The sequence below is a fragment of the Chlorocebus sabaeus genome, chromosome 26 (genome assembly GCF_047675955.1).
Source record: "Chlorocebus sabaeus isolate Y175 chromosome 26, mChlSab1.0.hap1, whole genome shotgun sequence".
In the NCBI taxonomy this organism is placed as follows: Eukaryota; Metazoa; Chordata; class Mammalia; order Primates; family Cercopithecidae; genus Chlorocebus; species Chlorocebus sabaeus.
This window is the reverse complement of record NC_132929.1, coordinates 57,516,113-57,534,477: the sequence shown is the minus strand read 5'-3', so window position 1 is coordinate 57,534,477 and position 18,365 is coordinate 57,516,113. Positions and strand designations below refer to the sequence as shown.

At 45.1% G+C, this 18,365-nt stretch overlaps 1 protein-coding gene across 1 annotated transcript in view; it reads left to right on the top strand.

Moving 5' to 3' along the window:
- TMC3 (transmembrane channel like 3) overlaps positions 1–16,843 on the top strand; it is a 40,927-nt gene extending 24,084 nt beyond the window's left edge. The window contains exons 12-22 of the mRNA XM_008015644.3: positions 2,286–2,364; positions 3,714–3,959; positions 4,683–4,811; positions 5,369–5,436; positions 7,617–7,745; positions 9,597–9,707; positions 10,321–10,446; positions 11,186–11,264; positions 12,466–12,508; positions 14,120–14,375; positions 15,843–16,843. Of these exons, the coding sequence (XP_008013835.3) occupies positions 2,286–2,364; positions 3,714–3,959; positions 4,683–4,811; positions 5,369–5,436; positions 7,617–7,745; positions 9,597–9,707; positions 10,321–10,446; positions 11,186–11,264; positions 12,466–12,508; positions 14,120–14,375; positions 15,843–16,686 (2,110 nt within the window). The 3' untranslated portion in view covers positions 16,687–16,843. The remainder of the gene's footprint in view (positions 1–2,285; positions 2,365–3,713; positions 3,960–4,682; positions 4,812–5,368; positions 5,437–7,616; positions 7,746–9,596; positions 9,708–10,320; positions 10,447–11,185; positions 11,265–12,465; positions 12,509–14,119; positions 14,376–15,842) is intronic.
- The last annotated feature ends 1,522 nt before the right edge of the window (positions 16,844–18,365 follow it).

The window sequence follows — 18,365 nt, the reverse complement described above, 5'->3', positions numbered from 1 at the left end:
CGTGGTTTAACTCTGAGTGGTGAGAGGGACGCATGTTGTTTTTCCAGATGCAAGAAGAACAGTCAATGCTTTGTGAACAGTTCCCCCAAAGTATAGACTCAAAGAGTTCCTCGTGGATATGCCTGGAAGCTTTGCCAGGACGGTCAGTGGCTGTGACAGCAGATGGTTGGGGAAGACTGGTGCACCCAAGGGAACGTCCTGGAACACCTTCTGTGGGAGTCGGAACAGCCACACTCACTTTGAGCACTGGCTTTATCAGTATTTTCCTGAAAAATCTGCCTGTCCTCCCTGGAGTATGGTCTCTTCATCTACAAATTCAGCTACTGTAGTAGGGCTGGGTGAGGCATTGTTAAACTGAATGTGGCAGAGGGAGGCAGTGAGAGCCCTTCTTACCTGCTCCCACCTTCACCCTGGTCTACACTGGTTTCTCCCTGTTTCCTTTTGTAACACCTAATAACATTCTATAGAACTAATTTTCCACAGACCACTTTGGGAAGATTTGCTCTCATTCAGGAATTGGCAAACATCTCCCAAAAAGAACTAGATAGTAAATATTTGTGGTTTTGTGGGTAAGTCTGTATCACCACTACTCAACTCTAAGGTTCTAGCATGAAAGCAGCCACAGACCATAAGGCGATGAACAGGTGTGGTCGTGTTCCAATACAACTTTACTGACAAAAATAGGCAAGGGTATGGTTTGGCTTGAAAGCCGTAATTTCCAACTCCTGAAATTCAACAGTCATTTCAAAGAGAGAAAACAGGACTAGGAAGAGCATGGAGTTGGTCAAACCTTCATGGCCCAGGGTAGATCTGGGATGAGCCTCTCAGCTCCCTGGCTCCTATTCCTTGTTCTTTCTGCTCCACCCAACATGTCTTTTGACCTGCAAGAGAGAAGCTCCTTCCTCACTAGCAAGTATTGGGTGGAATCAATTCCATTATTGCATTTGGTCTAAAGGCAATGCTATTATATAAATCGGCCTCATTATTCATGTTCAAAACTAGAGAAACAGAGGCATCAGAGACTTCCCCCAGACAAATTAGGGCTAATTCTGGTAATAAACATAAGACATATTATTTCAGTTCCATTAACTCACCAGCAGACTGTATTAGCTTCTATCCAAGGCATAGAGTGATGGTAATGCTGAGACAGCAGGAGAGGAAATGCATTCAATCCTTCCTTTGGCCACCACTTACTGAATACACACTGAGGGACTTGCCTTGTACTCAGTACTGTAAGTGCATTGTGCCCACGGGAATCCCTTCTCAATTCAGAGGGAGAGCCGATGTGAGCTACAATGCTACCCCCTGGAGACACCACTTTCCTGTTTCTCTGCCCACTGCCTGCACACGGGTGGTCAACTCTATACTTGAGGAGATGTGGAAGCCCTGGGGAGATGGTTTCAACTTGGAGTCTTTTCCTCAAGATAAAGATGCTTTCTCATCAACTTTCTCAATTGGTTTCATGATTCTTCCATCAGTTGGTTTCATTTTTCTCTAAGGGCTAAGTGTTGTCTCGCTGAAGTGTGTATAAACCTGTCATTTCCTTTCTCACTTCATTTTCCCAGACGGGTTTCCAGTAAGACCCAAGGCTGCATCCTGGAAATTCCATGATGTGTTTTCAAAACCTTCCAGCACTGGGGAAGCTGACATCAAGTCTTTGATCATTGGCTGATCCAGACTGTTGCTGGCAGATTCCATTCACTCCCAGTGGCTGACAGGGTGTAGCTGTACCCACAGCTTTTCAGTGCTTCTGAGGGGCCCAGCCTGCATTTCAGAAGTGGAGCACTGAGGTCCTGAAATTGCATTCTGCTGCTTTTTAATTGTGTGAACTTGAGCTGGTGACTTCGCTCCCTCTGTGCTTCATACACTTGTACCTTAAGTGGGGATTATTACAGAGCTGTTGTGAGGATAAAGTGAGATAATGCATGGGAAATCAATTCATAAACTAGAAAGCATGACTCATAAACCACATGTTAGGGCCCCACTTCCTAAACTCACACTTTCTGCTACACTGGTGTTTGTAAAGTACAGATCCAAGGATAGGCTATAGCCGAATCACCTGGAAAGGCTGTAAAATGATTTTCAGACCCCTTCCAGACCTACTAAGGGTGGATTCTGGAATTCTGTCTTTTTAAAAATGCCCTCGAGGTGACTCTAAAGGAAACCAAGTGTGGCAGCCACTGCCTTAATACATCTATGACAGTCTCCAGAACCATATGGGGGCTCTAGAACCGTGGACTTGTGTGTCATGGTCTTGTCTCTCAAGGTGGGCTTGTGGCTTTCAGGGTCCTTGTGCTGTATCTGGGAAATCTCTACAGCCTGATCATTGCTCTCCTGGACAAGGTTAACAGCATGAGCATTGAGGTGAGTGTCCATTCCAGAGAGTTGTCTGCCCCACTTCTGCCCTCTCTGCTACCTCCTCCCAACACCAGGGTCATCATCATGGACAGGGTCACTGATTGTACTTGTACTCCATAATCATGTGCAAAACTTGACTTTGCTGGAGTCTTCTCAAGGTAAGGAGAGAAAAATTATCCTTGCTTCCCAGATAAAGAAATTCAGGCTACAGTGCATGGCTGGTAAGTGATGGTGCTGGGATGAGAACTCCAGGATTTTTGACTCTTTATATCATACTATCCCATTTCTTTGAATCCCATCAGGAAAAGGCTATCAACAGCTATTACAAATGATCACAGGAAGAGCAGCAGGCCATGAGACTCACTTAGAAAGTCAGGACAGAATAATCATTTCATGGGGAACAGTTCAGAATGGACTTACTATCCCAGCCCAGCAGGAGTATCTGCTCTCAGCCTAGGGTATCTTTGATGTCCACCTTTTTTTTTTTTCTTTCTTTCTTGAGACAGGGTCTCACTTTGTTGCCCAGGCTGGAGTGCAGTGGCACAAGCACTGCTCACTGCAGCCTCAACCTCCCTGGGCTCAAGTGATACTCCCATCTCAGCTTCCAGAGTACCTGGGACTAGAGCTGCATGCCACCATATTTGGCTATTTTTTTTTTTTAATTTTTTTATAGAGATGGGGTTTCACCATGTTGCTCAGGCTGGTCTCAGACTCCTGGACTCAAGTGATTCCACTGCCTTGGTCTCCCAAAGTGCTGGGATTACAGGTATGAGGCATCACACCCAACCTGGTGTGCACGTTCAAATTGTCCCACCTATTAGGATATCCTGAATGGTGGAGGAAAGGGAGGAAGAGAGGGGGTGCTCTTTTAGGGTTGTTTGCCCAAGGCATATCACACTAACGTCAAATTTCAAGGCTTATAGGCAGATGAAGCCACAGAGAGTCATTTTTCTGCATTGGGGCTTTGAGGTTACACAGACCTGGGTCTTTACCTGACACTTACTAGCAGCGTGACCTTGAGCATTAGGCTTCAACTCACTGAGTTTCAATCTCATCTGAACATGGGGTAATAATCCTTATCTAAAGCTCTTCTGAGGATAAGTAGAGTTAACATGTGTTACCTGAAACAGTTTCTGACCCTTACTAGGGATGAATAAATACTATCCATTACACCACTATGTTCCCTTACTGGGGCCAACTCTAGTCAAGTGGTGGTCTAGAAAGAGAAAGAGGATGAATGATTACTCCCAAGCAATGCAATGACACCCTTGGGGTCCATGATGGATTCTCATTTACAAATATGTGGACCGCCATTTTTCTTTCTCACCTCCTTCCCTCCCTCTCTCTCTCCCTAGGAAATGGCTACCAAAAATAACACAAGTCATTGGATAGATTCTACCACCTTCTTTGCAACCAGGACAGCCCCTGAAGAAGAGAAATGGTCCACATCTCGGCCTGGAATGGGGCTCAGGAGAAACAGCACATGGGCCTTGGAAGAGACCAGCATTTCAGCTTACACCATGCCTCTCATAAAGACGAACAGGACTAGCCTCTACCCTCAGAGTCCACAAGACCAGTGCTGGGAGACATACGTCGGTCAGGTGGTTCTCTTTACCCTTACAAAGTGCTGTCATATCCATCTCATCACTTAACCCCTGCAACTCTCTGAGCTGTCCCTGCCCCATCTTATAGAAAAAGAAAGAAAAGTTCAGTGAGGTTTATGATTTTCCAAGTCTCAAAATTAGAAAAGAAAAATAATCAGTGCAAAGACTCAGACAATATTGACCATGTGCTGGGACCTGTTCCAAATGCTTGGTCCTCATAAGAGTCCTATTATTGTTAACCTTATAGGCACAGATGAGGAAACTGAGGCACAGATGGTCAAGTACTTGCCCAAGGACACAAATAGTAAAGAGCACAATGAAGTCCTAAGCCCAGGAATTTGCTCCAAAATCTGTACCCTTAACCATGTTGTACAGAAAACCTCAACACCAAGGTATTAGCCCATGGAAATGAGTCGCCGGCCTCGAGTCTCCAGCAGCTCAGAACCACAGACCTTATATTCCTTCCTAGTTTCATGTGTGCTGGCCTCAGATATCAAAATTCACATTCAAATTACCCAATGTTTATTGAGCACCGTTTATGTACCAGAAGCCCAGTCCTCTGCCCACTGCAACTTACAAATATGAGAAATGAGGATGCCATTGGAGGGGCCCACTGGCTGGGGCCCACAGCAATGAACAGAGATTAGGAGCACCCCGAAGGAAGAGTGACCGTGGGAAGGGTGGGGCATGGTGGCATCCAGGGACACTCCTGTGTTTCAGGAGATGCTGAAGCTCTCCATCATTGACATGCTCTTCACCGTGGCGAGCATTCTGCTCATAGACTTCTTCCGAGGACTTTTCGTGCGGTACTTAAGTGACTACTGGTGTTGGGATCTGGAAAACAAGTTTGTAAGTAAAATGCTGTGTCTGTTGGGAAAGTTTATATGGCCAAATCCATCCTTTCTCATGCTGAGGCTGGGAAACAGTCCAGCATAGCTGAGGGGCACACATGGAAAGAGAATATAAGTGGGAAGAGGAGACAGGTGCAGAAAGCTGAGCTTCTACTTCCTTGTTTTTTTTTGTTTCTTTTTTGAGACAGGGTCTCGCTCAAGTGATCCTCCTGCCTCAGCCTCCCAAGTAGCTGGGACTACAGGCATGTGCCACCATGCCCAGCTAGTTTTAAAATTGTTTTGTAGAGACGAGGTCTCACTATGTTGCCCAGGTTGGCCTTGAACTCCTGACTTGAACTCCTGCCTCAGCCTCCTGAAGTGCTGGGGTTACAGCACAAGTTACAATGCCCAGCCCCACCCCTTCTTAACATTTACCATTTGCTGGGAGGGCCCCACAAGCACTGATCTCTTAAGTGCTCATAAAAGCAAAGAAGTCTATATAAGTGTCTGTAATAAATGGGTTCATGCAAAGAACTTTGGAACTTGTTTAATGCACAAGTTTATTTTCTCTTGTAGCCTGAATATGGAGAATTCAAAATAGCTGAGAATGTGCTACATTTAGTCTACAACCAAGGAATGATTTGGTAGGTATCAAAGTTTCTTCTTGCCTTTACTTACATCTCATCTGGGCTAAGATTTTAATTTACTTAGTCTGGATGGGGCACGGCCATAATAAACAGTTATAAACATTAAGAAAGGATGTTTCCAAGAGAACTATTTCACATGTATATTAATTTTATTGATGGTTTCCTAAGAAATTTGCAGGAAGAAATTAAAAAGAAAATAATCCATGTTTAAGCTACTATTGGTCACAGCCAAAAAAAATCTGCACAGAAACTACCAGAACACACTCTTAGGGAGGACTAGGGTAAGACTGGGAGGAGAGGCTGCTTCTCCTTAGTGAGGACTTCAGGAGTGGCTGCAGGGGACCTTGGCCAGTCTGTCCTCGCTCGCCACCCTCCCTCCATTTTCCTCCTAATTTTCACTTAGACACTGGGCCCAGGAGCACAGCCATCCCCCAGACTGCAGGCCCACCCTTGGGGAGACAGGAAGTAGGGAAGTCTGTTCACCCATGGCACCTCCCAGGCCATGGCAATCCTGTCCTTGAAGACACTGAGGAGCTGGAGGGGTCCTGTGATCCCACCCACACATATGCGTGTGTCTGTGGGCCGCAATGGAGAGCTCCTTAAATGATCCCACCATCTCTGGTTTTACCTGTTGGACCAGAAATAGTGCTATTTGTTAAAACACAAGCAAACAAAAAAAAAGAACCTGGGACGTTCCATACATCCAGAAAACACTCTCTCTCTTCATAATAATTCAGTAAAATACATGGCAATTGAGAGGTATAAAGTAATATGCCTCCTGTCAAATTATGTGTTCTTATAGTCCGCTGTATTTTGCAAAATATCTTTACAAATACAGTATTAAAAATAATATGTGACATTGGCCGGGCACAGTGGCTCACACCTGTAATCCCAGCATTTTGGGAGGCTGAGGCGGGTGGATCACGAGGTCAGGAGATCGAGACCATCCTGGCTAACACGGTGAAACCCTGTCTCTACTAAAAAATACAAAAAATTAGCCAGGCATGATGGCGGGTACCTGTAGTCCCAGCTACTCGGGAGGCTGAGGCAGGAGAATGACATGAACCCGGGAGGCGGAGCTTGCAGTGAGCCAAGATCATGCCACTGCACTCCAGCCTGGGTGACAGAGCAAAACTCCGTCTCAAAAATAAATAAATAAATAAATAAAAATAAATAATATGTGACACTTATTTAACAGTGCTAGATATCAAGTACTTTTCTACCTATAGTAACTAATTTAATCCTTACAGTAAACCCTTGAGGTAACTGCCATTACCTTCCCCTTTTTAAAGATGAGAAAACTGAAATGCAGAGAAGCTAAGTGTCTTGCCTAACATCCAACAGATAGTGACAACTGAACATTTCTTGTTAGAAACATTTTACTTATGAAACATATTCTTATGTCTACGCTTATTTTCATACCACTAAACCCAAATTCCACAAGTATTAGATTGAATGCATATCCAATATAAACTGATTTAGACTGAAGTCTGAAGACATGGGTTTTGTCACCTAGTTGACATTTCTTTTCAGGGTGACCATAAGTCCCAGCTTTCCTGGGATCATCTGGTTCTTGCCTGTGGGCTCAGTTATTTCACTCCCCAAGTCTCCCAGGTTTGGATGATACAGGGTCTGGCTTAGCAACATGTCTTTGGTTTCCCCATATCTACCCTTGTTGTCTATCAACTGGATATTTACCTCTTCTCTCACTATTGCAGAAGAGTAAACAAACTGAAATGTGTGAGGATGCTTAATGCCATATCCAGCAAAACTAGGTGCTCAACATATGTTGATTAAACCTGAAAGTCAGTAATTTATTAACATAGTCCTCATCATAGATAAACAAAACCAAGAGCTGGCCCCAAACAGTAGTTATCCATTATTTGCCTCCTTCCCAGAAGAGGATTTTCCTTTGCTCAACTGTGAAAAGAGAGACAAACAGTTGTCCTTTGCAAAGAGAATATTTTTAAATAGGATCAACACCCACCTTCAGTGACTTGTCTTATCTTTAGAAGGTGGAGGGTTGTGGTCTCGGGACTTCAGGGGCTTTTCCAGTTCTTTAAGCATAGGGTGTAAGCCCCAAAGTCTTAGAACCATGTTCCTACATGGGGCTTCCATACTCCTGGGAGACAGGCTGGAAGAGAACAGATGCAAACTGACCTTCCTCATGGTTCCAGGATGGGGGCCTTCTTCTCCCCATGTCTCCCAGCATTCAACGTTCTCAAACTCATTGGGCTCATGTACCTGAGGAGCTGGGCTGTGCTGACCTGCAATGTGCCCCACCAGCAAGTATTTCGAGCCTCAAGGTGAGTAAGAATAAGATCTGATTATGCAGATATCTGTATACATATAATCCATGTCTGCCTTACCCAGGGGTCCTCTAGCAAGGAGTCCCCCCAACTCTCTTCCTGTCAAAATCCTGCCTGTCCTCCAATTCTATCTCCTCCAAGAGCCATTTCCAATGCCTTACTCGTTCAATGAATCCTCACTCCTCTTGAACTCATGACACTTTTAAAACTTTTTGCCAAAGTTTAATAATCCTTTAGAAAAAAGTATACAAATCATAAATGTTCAGCCTCATGAGTTTTCAAAAACTGAACACAAGGCACTCAGATCAAAAAACAAAACACAAATGGTACCCAGAGCATGCCCACTTGCATGCAATTCCAATCACTGCCAACTTCTAATGGCATAATTAGGCTTGCCTAGCTTTTACTTGATGCAAACGTGATCACACACACACGGTATGTGCTCCTTTGTGCCCAACTGCTTCCACTCAACATTGTGTTTGTGAGATTCACCTCAGTGAGGAAATACACCCCAATTTCTTTATCCTTGGCTCCTGTTGATGGGCATGTAGGTTGCTTCCAGCTGTTAGCCATAATGAGTAATGCTGTCTTGGACATCCTAAGTGTCTCTGTTGCATATATACCTAGGAATGCAATTGCTGGGCCACAGGGCAGGCGTATGTTCACCTTTAGCAAATGGCACCAAAAGGTTTTCTAAAATGATCACCCCAGTTTACATGTCTAGCAGCATTATATGAGAGTTCCAATTGTTCTATAACCTTGCCAACACTTATTCTTTTATCTGTTTTAATTTTAGTCATTTTGGTGAATTCATAACACATTCTAAATACTTTGATTCGGTTATTTTACTTTGACATAATGGTTATGTGTGTCTGTATCAGTGGCTTTCAAACTTTTTGCTCATGACCTACTTGACAATGCATTTACATTTTATCTGGTGACAGCACACATATGTTAATACATTCAGAGATATATGTTTTGATATATTTATATATGTTGTATATATGTATATATATTTATTATATGTATGTATGTGTGTCTGTGGATAGAGAAAGAGAACGACGTTTCACAACTTACCACTTTCTTACTACATTCTGTGCTCTCTGAAATTTTCTATTCTCTTCTAGTCAAGTCTTTTTCATGAGAGAGAGACAGACAAACAGACCAACAGAGAGTACTAGCTGAAAGTAACTAGATTGACCCCTCATTCTCTTTTCTGAACTGTGTACAGGGCCTTGCACACCAAACAGGTCTAAGCTGCCCTCAGGGGAGCCCTGGGCATCCAAACTCCCTGACACTAGCTTAGAGCTCAGGGACCAGGACTTAATCAGACATAACACATACCCTGGGCAGCCATGTGCAGAGAAGTTGAGTGCAAATCACACCCAAGTGAGAGAGTCAGGAATCATAAACAAAAGAGCCAAACCATCCCGAGACATAAGAGACAAGTTCAAGCCTGGGAATAGCAGAGGGAACCATTAGGTAAGGACCCAGATGGATGGGCAATGCTTCTAAGATTTTTCCATAAATTGAGTTTACTGTGTGGAACTCCTGGGTGCCAGGGTGAGTTCACCACTCTCATGGTTTGAGGTGAACAGGTGCTCAGCAAATGTTTATTAGATCAACAGGTTGGGTGGGAGAGGTTTGAAGTTCCTTTGAATACTGATTTCTAGGTTTCTAAGCTGCATGTGATCCTATGACAGATCCATTCATAGGTAACCCTGAGAGGAGGATTTGTAGTTTGCAAAGAGTCAGGGCAACCATTTTTGTGGCAGCTCTTTGGGCATATGCAACCCTGGCAACTGGCTATGGAGTGAACTTAATGCATGGCATTTGATTTATCTGCAGATCCAACAACTTCTACTTGTCAATGCTCCTGTTCATGCTGTTTCTGTGCATGCTGCCAACTATTTTTGCTATTGTCCGATACAAGCCATCTCTAAACTGTGGGCCATTCAGGTAAGTTTCATTCCCAGCTCTGCCCAAAGCGACTGACAGCTATAGGGGAATTAAATCATATTGAACTGAATTGTCCTCCCGGCTGACAGAGCAGGTAAACAGGAAAAAAGATCGCAAACCCAGATGTTTTACATTCAAGACCAGTTCTCTTTCCTTAATAGCAGGCTACCTTTAGTATAATCATCTCTGTGCTCATGTTAAAAAATATAATCCTTCTAAAGTGAAAAAGAAAAACAGCATGGCTCTGTGCTAGAGGACATTCCACCTGGTCAAAACACAAAATGGTTTTATTAAAACACAGTGCACAGCACTTTTTTTTCTACATTATCCAGCTGTATTCAAGCAAAACCCCTCTAGCATCTTCATCTAGCATTCAAGTCAGCTTTGACACATGTATGTAATATTTAGTCTACCTTAGTGTACATGATTAGAACACACACATACATGCAATGTGATTAATGACTCCATCTTCCATCCTCCATATTAATTAGATATGAAATCATTTGAGGAATGTTATGAATTGGCTTCCAGGCATCCAGCCATTTTCTGATGTCTTGCAGCATCTTTCTGCCAAGAGCAATAAAATCTGGAGTTATGTTTTTCTTTCTCACAGTGGACAAGAGAAAATTTATGACATTGTGTCAGAAACGATTGAGAAAGACTTTCCCGTGTGGTTTGGCTCCGTGGTTGGGCACATCAGTAGCCCCGTGGTCATCCTGCCCGGGGTACTCCTGCTTTTGTGAGTACCACACCTGCCAGCTTTGGAGGGACTTCTGTGTGTTTGGCCAACAAGAAAACGCTGCTTTCCAATAATTATATAAAATTTATTAGTTCATTCAAAAATCACTTAGGCTTAGAGCCTGATGATCTCAACAGGGACTCTGAGTCACACACCAGAGTCACATGAGGCACTGTGCCATGGAGACACAGCCACTGGGTCTCAGCGAGGGGCTGTGAGGGAGCACTCCATTGCTGTCGAGGTGGTTATTGATCCATCAACACCATTTGGTCAACTACTATGATCACTAGAATGGGGCTGAATGCCATTATTATCATCATCTCATTTTCCAGAAATTTAAATAATCCCGAAAAGGAATTTCACCACTCGGCTGAGTAGCTTTGGCTTGTTTTGGTTTAAAGGAAAAAAATAAAAGTGAGTGGATCCTGTACTCTTAGCTTGATAGACTGCAAAACTTCTCCCCCATTTTCAGGTCTTCCCTATTGCTATCACTAGCACAGAATTCCAGGTCAATGAGGGTGCTGTGGAAAGCCAGGAAAAGAAAACAAAAGCGGCCCCTTCCCAGTGCTCACTGACTTGAGAATTTGCTGATACATTTAGTCCTTAGTGGAGGGTCAGTGGGTAGCCCACATCTGGCCTGGGAGCCTCTCATTCCTGCCAACTATCTGCAGGGAATGTGGTCTGAAAAGCAGAAAAGCGAGTTGCAGTTCACTCACTGTCCTGTGTTGTTCTGTCCCAGCATGCTCATCTATTATCTCCAGAGCATCGCACGGTCGCTAAAGCTCAGCAACCACCAGCTCAAAATGCAGATCCAAAACGCAAGTATTTAATGAACTTTGCTATTATGAATGTGTGTCAACCACATGACTGATGTCCTACCAGCATGGGAATACAAGTGAGGTCACATCTTCAAGGTTCTGTGACTCTTGGCCACCCACTATGGTGCAAGGCCACCATCCCCAGATGTCCAAGAGTTATTTCTAAGAATACCCAAGGATGGCTCACCTTTGCTAGGAAGAAGCCTGCTCCTGTTTTTCTTCCTCCTCAAGGGACCTTGCTGCTGCCTCAAGCCTTTCAGTGCCCTCCTATGACCACACCAAGCCCTCAGTGTGCCGGGCACTTCTGCAAGCTCTGGTAGATTGGCAAGGGAGAGAAAGGGCCCCTTCCCAATCCTTGTCAACTTGGGCATCTGAGCCCAGCAGCACTGTTTGTCCCTAAAGCCTCACCTCTTTCATATCCTTTCGTTGTGGCTGTCATTACCTTCTCTCCGCGGGGCTCAAACCCTCTCTCTCAGAGCAGTCCCAGGGAAACACACATTCCCAAAACTTCCACAGTTTCTCCTCCTCCACATACCCCAGGTGTTCCCTTAGTGCCCTGGGTCCTCCAGACCCCCAGGAGGGATCCCAGGACTGGGATGAGGCCAGTGAGGTTCCCAAAGCACCACATTTAAGGAGGCTCTGTAAGTGTAATGCTGACTCTGTCCTTTCACAGCCCTGAAAATAAGTACCTTCTGAAATTTGGCGCCCCAGATGCCTCCCTGACTTCATCCATGCAAAAATACTCCTTCCACTTCTATCAGGAAAAAAACAAAAAACAAAAAAACCTCCCACAAACATCAATTCATGCAAAGAAACACAAATTAGCTTCTAATTTGAAATTCATTTGGAGTTACAAAGGCCGTTTTGGTGGAAACATACATCTCCAGTGTTGTTGATCTATATTTTTTTCTTTGTGATTCAGGCAAACTATTACAGGCAGAATCTAAACATGGTCTATTAATTAGCTGTCCCTAAATAAAATTGGCTAGGCATAAAACTTCAGCTCTCAGGTATCTGCATTTATTCACTCAAATAACAGGCCCGAGCCCAGAGTATACTGTCCACAGGGGGCAATAGTAGTACAGTCATGGTCCAAGGTAAGAAGTATGGCATATACATCTTTTTTTCTTCCCCCAGGAATAATATTTGTTACTACTTCCTGCTAAAGCCAAAACAAACATGCATATCATTTGCATTTTAGGCAAGATCAGAGGATAAGAAAAAGGTTGCCCAGATGGTAGAAGGTAAGTATTTCTGTTTCTTTTTGTTTGTTTGTTTTGTTTTGAGGCAGAGTCTTGCTCTGTCGCCCAGGCTGGAGTGCAGTGGCATGATCTCGGCTCACTGCAACCTCCATCTTCCAGGTTCAAGTGATTCTCTTGCCTCAGCCTCCTGAGTAGCTGGCATTACAGGTGCATGCCATCATGCCCGGCTAAGTTTTATATTTTCACCATAGTTGGTCAGGCTGGTCTCAAACTCCTGACCTCGTGATCCACCCACCTTGGCCTCCCAAAGTGCTGGGGTTACAGGTGTGAGCCACCGTGCCTGTCCTAATTTTTTTTTTTTTAAATGCAGAGATCTGCTGTCTCAGTTAGTGGGCATTTAAAAATATAGCCATTTAAGGTAGTTTGCGGTATACTACCAATAAAAATTCCTGATAACCTGTGGTTTTTCACAAGTAACTAGGCACAATAAAATAAAGTCTAGGGATATAAATGTTGTTCTAAATCTTCGATTTTTATATCATATCTAGGGCCATGAATAATCCCAAAACATGTGTAAAACCAGAAGGAAGTATTGAAGTGGGAGAGGAAAATCAGCACATTCATGTGGATGAAAACCCGAAGAATCTCTTTGGTTCACTTTTGTGTACTTTCTCTCCATGGCCCATCTCTTCCTTGCAATGTTCCCTCTCAGGTCCCTTCCCTGAGCCTTCTTAGGTTCTGTCCTGTCCCTGCAGAGCAGGGAGAATGGAAGCATGTGCCGTAGAAGTATGCTGTGGCCTGAAGGGAAGAAAGTGGGCAAGGGCAGCTCGAAGGAGATGAATCTGTTTCTCAGGACCACTAACAGAGTGCTGTGAGCCAGAAGGCTTATTGGGCACCATTAACATGGCACAGCGTACATGAATGAGAATGGGACCCAGAAGGGCTCTAGGGGCTAGCTCACACAGCTGTTGCAATACTTCACTAATTGGAAGGGACCTATTCCTCTCCAGAAAAATGCCTGAGCAAGAGCTCTAAGGCCTAAGGATTATGCTTGCTTGCTCCATCAGCTTTTCAGAGAGAAGCCTACAATTGATAATGATTACTGAAAGTGGCTGTGGCTCACGCCATAAAATGCCTCTCTAATTGTCATCACTTATTTGCCCATTAAGCATAATTAAATTTAGTTCAGGTCACCTTCAAAAGCCAGAACCCACATAGACTGTTTCAGTATAACAATAGCATTGTCCGGTGTTCATTTTCCAGCTCAAGACCACATCTTTTTTCAAAATGCATGTGAACTGTTTTCAAAGAATCATAATTGTTGTGTAAGCTTTATTATCTCCATTGAATAGATAAGGAACTGGAGCCCCATATCTGTTAAGTACTTGCTTTGCCTCATGGGAGCATCAGATGGAGCACTATAAAGCCCTGTGTTCACTTGATTCCTCCTACACTCCCAGCTCCAACTTGCAGGGATGAAATCATTTGAATTACAGAATGTTTGTTGCCCACTGGTTAGGTGTATTTGTAAGTGAACTCAATTGTTTGTGGACCAACTCTTGGATGTCATAAAACTCTTGCAACTCACCTCACCTGAAGGTGTCACCTGCTCAGTGACACCTGTCTTCTCACAATGCCTCCCTCTCCCTGCAGCCCGAATCCAGACCCAGGAAGAAAGCACCAAGAAGCTTCCAAACAACAGTGATCTTACCAGCCAGCTGTCCTCAGCGCACTCGGGCACACCCCAAAACAACGGCAACGTGGTCCATTTTGACTCAGGGAGCAGCAAGGGTGGCAGGATAGAGACAGTCGCACAGTGCACGCCCCAGAGTCCCAGGCCAGGGGACAGGGCTCCTAGCTCACCTCTCCCTGGGGTCTCCAAATCCAGGCTAGAGCATGAAACTAACAGGTGAGGCTCCACTGCAGCACAGATGAAAACCTGGAAAGTGAGAGATTTGAAGGCCTCAGCAGCTTCAGGAGGCCAAGGCCATTAAATTCTAATTCTCCCAGAAGACATGGGGTCAGGAGACTGTGACAGCTGGTACTGAGAAGAAATGGAGGCGGGCTGGGGGTGTCAAAGTTTATCAAACAGGACAAATTCTTCCTCCTAGGTTATCTGCCATTTAACTTGTAAGCAAACCTGCTAGTCAACCTAGGATAAACATTTGTCTAGGCTAAGAAAATAACTATTTATTTTTTAGTTCCACACTGGTCGTATTATTGGCAAGATCTTCCATATTTTAGCTCTAGTCTGGTCAAGTTATTGGCAGGACCATTTATGCATTACATGGGGTCAACGAAAGCAGTAGATCCCTTCCTACTTTAATGGAGGTTGGACCCCTGGAAAGATGAAGGGGATAGACCTGCAGTGGCCCAAACTCATTTGATCTGAATGTAGCACAGCGAAAGCAATATAGATAAAATACAGGGGCTCTCTTTTTTAAAGATAATGACGAAGTTAGCAAAGAACTTGAAGTCTTCTTATATAAGGAGTTGTCTGCATGTCTCTGTGGGTTCTTGACAAGGAGAAAGGGTTCAAACACACCTTGGGAGGCCACCAGTGGTCAAGCCACAGCCACCATACAGATCAAGTCCTTATGAGGAATAACTTCTTTTTCTTTTTTTTTTTTTTTTTTTGAGAGACAGTTTCACTCTTGTCACCTAGGCTGGAGTGCAGTGGTGCAATCTCGGCTCACTGCAACCTCCACCTCCGAGATTCAAGCAATTCTCCTGCCTCAGCCTCCCAAGTAGCTGGGATTACAGGCACCTACCACCACACCCGGCTATTTTTTGTATTTTCAATAGAGACCGGGTTTCACCATCTTGACCAGGCTGGTCTCAAACTCCTGACCTTAAGTGATCCACCTGCCTTGGCCTCCCAAAGTGCTGGGATTGCAAGTGTGAACCACTGTACCTGGCCAGGGAAGAACTGTTTAATATGTACAACTCCCCTCCAGCCACCCGTGGAAACTCAGAGAAGTGCTTGAAAAGTCAGACAGCTGCTTAGCAGAAAGGATGAGAAACTGTGTTCCTAACATGTGCTTCACAGACACTAGTCCCACTATGTGCCTCCTGACACAAAGAGGGCTCTGTGATGAAATACAAATACACTAGCACAGTACCCCTCGCTCTGCACTCTTCGTGGAGACTCACGTGTACATCACTGATTTAGGGTTCTGAAAATGCCAGTAGTAAACAAAACTGTTTAGCCCAGTCCCCCAAATGTCTCTGTGCTCACAATCGACAGAACACCCACTATCCAGTTGGAACCAGCCTCAGTGAAAATGCTCAGAGAACCGCTGACAGCTCACAGTCCTCAGGTGTGGGGCTCTCAGACCACCAAAGCCACAGTTACTTAACCGCCCCTGTCTTACAGGTATCTGCATGGTCTGTGTGCAAGCACCAGCGACCTTCACAGGAACAGATCGCGCACACCTATGACATTTACAAAGCACATCGAAGATGTACACTCAGAACCTCTTTTCCGAAAAGACTTTCAGCAAATGAACCCACCTCACCATGAACCAGAGGCCTCGACTTTGGTGACACAGGGTCCCAAGCCCCACACCCCCAGATACTATGTCATTAATGAACGTGACTCTTACAAGAAAAAACATCTAAATGTCTGGCCAGAAAGACATTTCAAGATAGATGCTTCAGGTGACATTGTGGAGCTGTACCCTAGGAACGTGCAACAATATGCATCCTGGGTCCCCCGCCAGCCTCCCTCCCCACAGCTGAGTGAAGAAGAGGAGGAGACGCCAAGGAGAGATTGGATCAAACAGTCTCTTCCCCCACGCTCTCTGGTAGACCTCCGTCGGGCTCCTCATTTTTATATTGGGGAGAGGTCCGAAAGTCAGAACCTGGCTCCCAAGCACCAGGGGAGGGTGCACTACAAGTCGTGGAAGGAAGATTTCGAGGGTCACCTTGAGAGGCCAGCCTATGTGCCCAAAAAGCCACGATCCCGGAATTTCCAATACCCACAGCCCCCTCTGAAGCCCAGAGGGAAGCCCAGGTTTGAGCCATCCCTCACGGAATCTGACTCCGTGTCGGCAGCATCCAGCAGTGACCAGCAGAACAGCAGTGCTGACCAGTACCTGCAGGTCACCCACAGCCAGGGCAGGTTCCCGAGGTCCGTGGGCCAGCCCAGCAGGAGGAAGGCCAAGTCGGGGCAGGAGCTGACCATGGATCTGGATGACTTGATTTGTTCAAATGTCTAGGCTTCCTCCAGTGTCCCGTTCCTAGAGGTCAGGCCCCTATTGGAGTGCTGGGCCAGCACATGGTATCTCCCTTTCTGGAAAAAGAGGTGAACACGTGTGTTAGAGACCTGAGGGGCATGGCCAGCCGCTGCTAGCTGAGGCTCTGAGGCTGACAGGGCTACAGGTACCTATTCTATAGCTACTGTTAGCCAAATGTATCCGAGTTAGGTGGTACCCAAGTGTGTTACCAGCAGCGAATCATTACGTGTCTGCAGCAACCTCAATACTTGCCTCCTCAGAAGAATTTGGCAGAGGGGCACAAGACAGGAGAGACTGAGGCAACTTTTAGAGCAGGCATGAAAGTTTACTGAAAAGCTTTAAAGCAGGAATGGAAGAACGTAAAATATATTTAGTAGAGGGGCAAGCAGGCGACTTGAGAGATCGAGTGCGCCATTTGACCTCTGACTTGGGGTTTTACACGTTGTCATGCTTCCGGTGTCTTGCGTTACTTCTTCCCCATTCTTCCCTTTCTTCCCTTGGGGTGGGCTGTCCGCATGCGCAGTAGTGGCCTGCTAGCGCTTGGGAGGGGAGCATGCGCAGTGTGTTTACTGGCGTTGTGCACATGCTCACTCAAGGTTCTTCCCTTACCACCGGAATGCTACATTATGTCTTTTAGTGCGCATCCTTGAGCCCACTCACCCTACTCCTGACATTTCATCAGGAAGCTGCTGACTACCAGTTTCAGGTTTTTTCTATCTATTGAGAGACTGGCTTTCCCTGGTGCCAGCTGTGACCAATTATTATTTTAGAGAGACAACTAACAGCCACCTGACCATCACCTGATGGTCGCCTGACATTCCTGGGGGTTGTGTTGAAGAAGGAATTCATGAATTTTACAAGTATAATCAAAGACAACCAAAAATTTTTACATTTTCCTTCAAAAGCTAAGTGTAGTGTAGCTCCCCAATAGTGTAAGTTAAAGAAGAATACTAACTGCCTGTTTTTCCTTCTGTGCTCAGCAAGCCTTATCTGTACTTGCTAGTTTCACATTCCTTGAGGATCAGTGAGTTCCTGCGTCAACTCCCTAGTGCAGCTGCAAAATTACAAGGTTGATGCAGAAACATGGCTTCCAAGGGATGTGGAACATGTAGTGTAGATAAACGTAAAAGATTGATCAACTGCCTTTGTTCTCGCTTCTGTAATACACTTCCTGCCTCATGTAGCTCCCGGCCACTGACTGCTTAAAAGGTGGCTGCTTTCTTTCTCCAGGGCTCAGACTTTCCTGGACACTAGTCCTACTGAGCCAGGTGATCACCTTTTAATAAAGAACTTTCCTGAACTCACTCTGTTCGGTGTCTCCCATCTTTGTCCCACAACATTTCGTTGGTAGGAGCCCCCACTGTCTGCTCATGTCTGACACTACCCACTGCAACACTACCACCCATGCGCCGATTGTTTCCTTGGGGCTCTTTGCATCCAGAAGCACATCAGGCTATCATTTCAATGAAACTCAGTGCTTTGCCTCCTTTTGGGTTGACCACAAATCATAAGCAAGCCAGAGATCTCATCCTGCCTGCTGAAGCCTCACCTGAGATATCGGAATGATACGAGTGAACTGTTTGTATTGCAATGCTGTCTTTCAACAGACAAAAGTCATCTTCTCTAATAAGCACCCCAAATCAGGTGGCCACCCTTAAAGA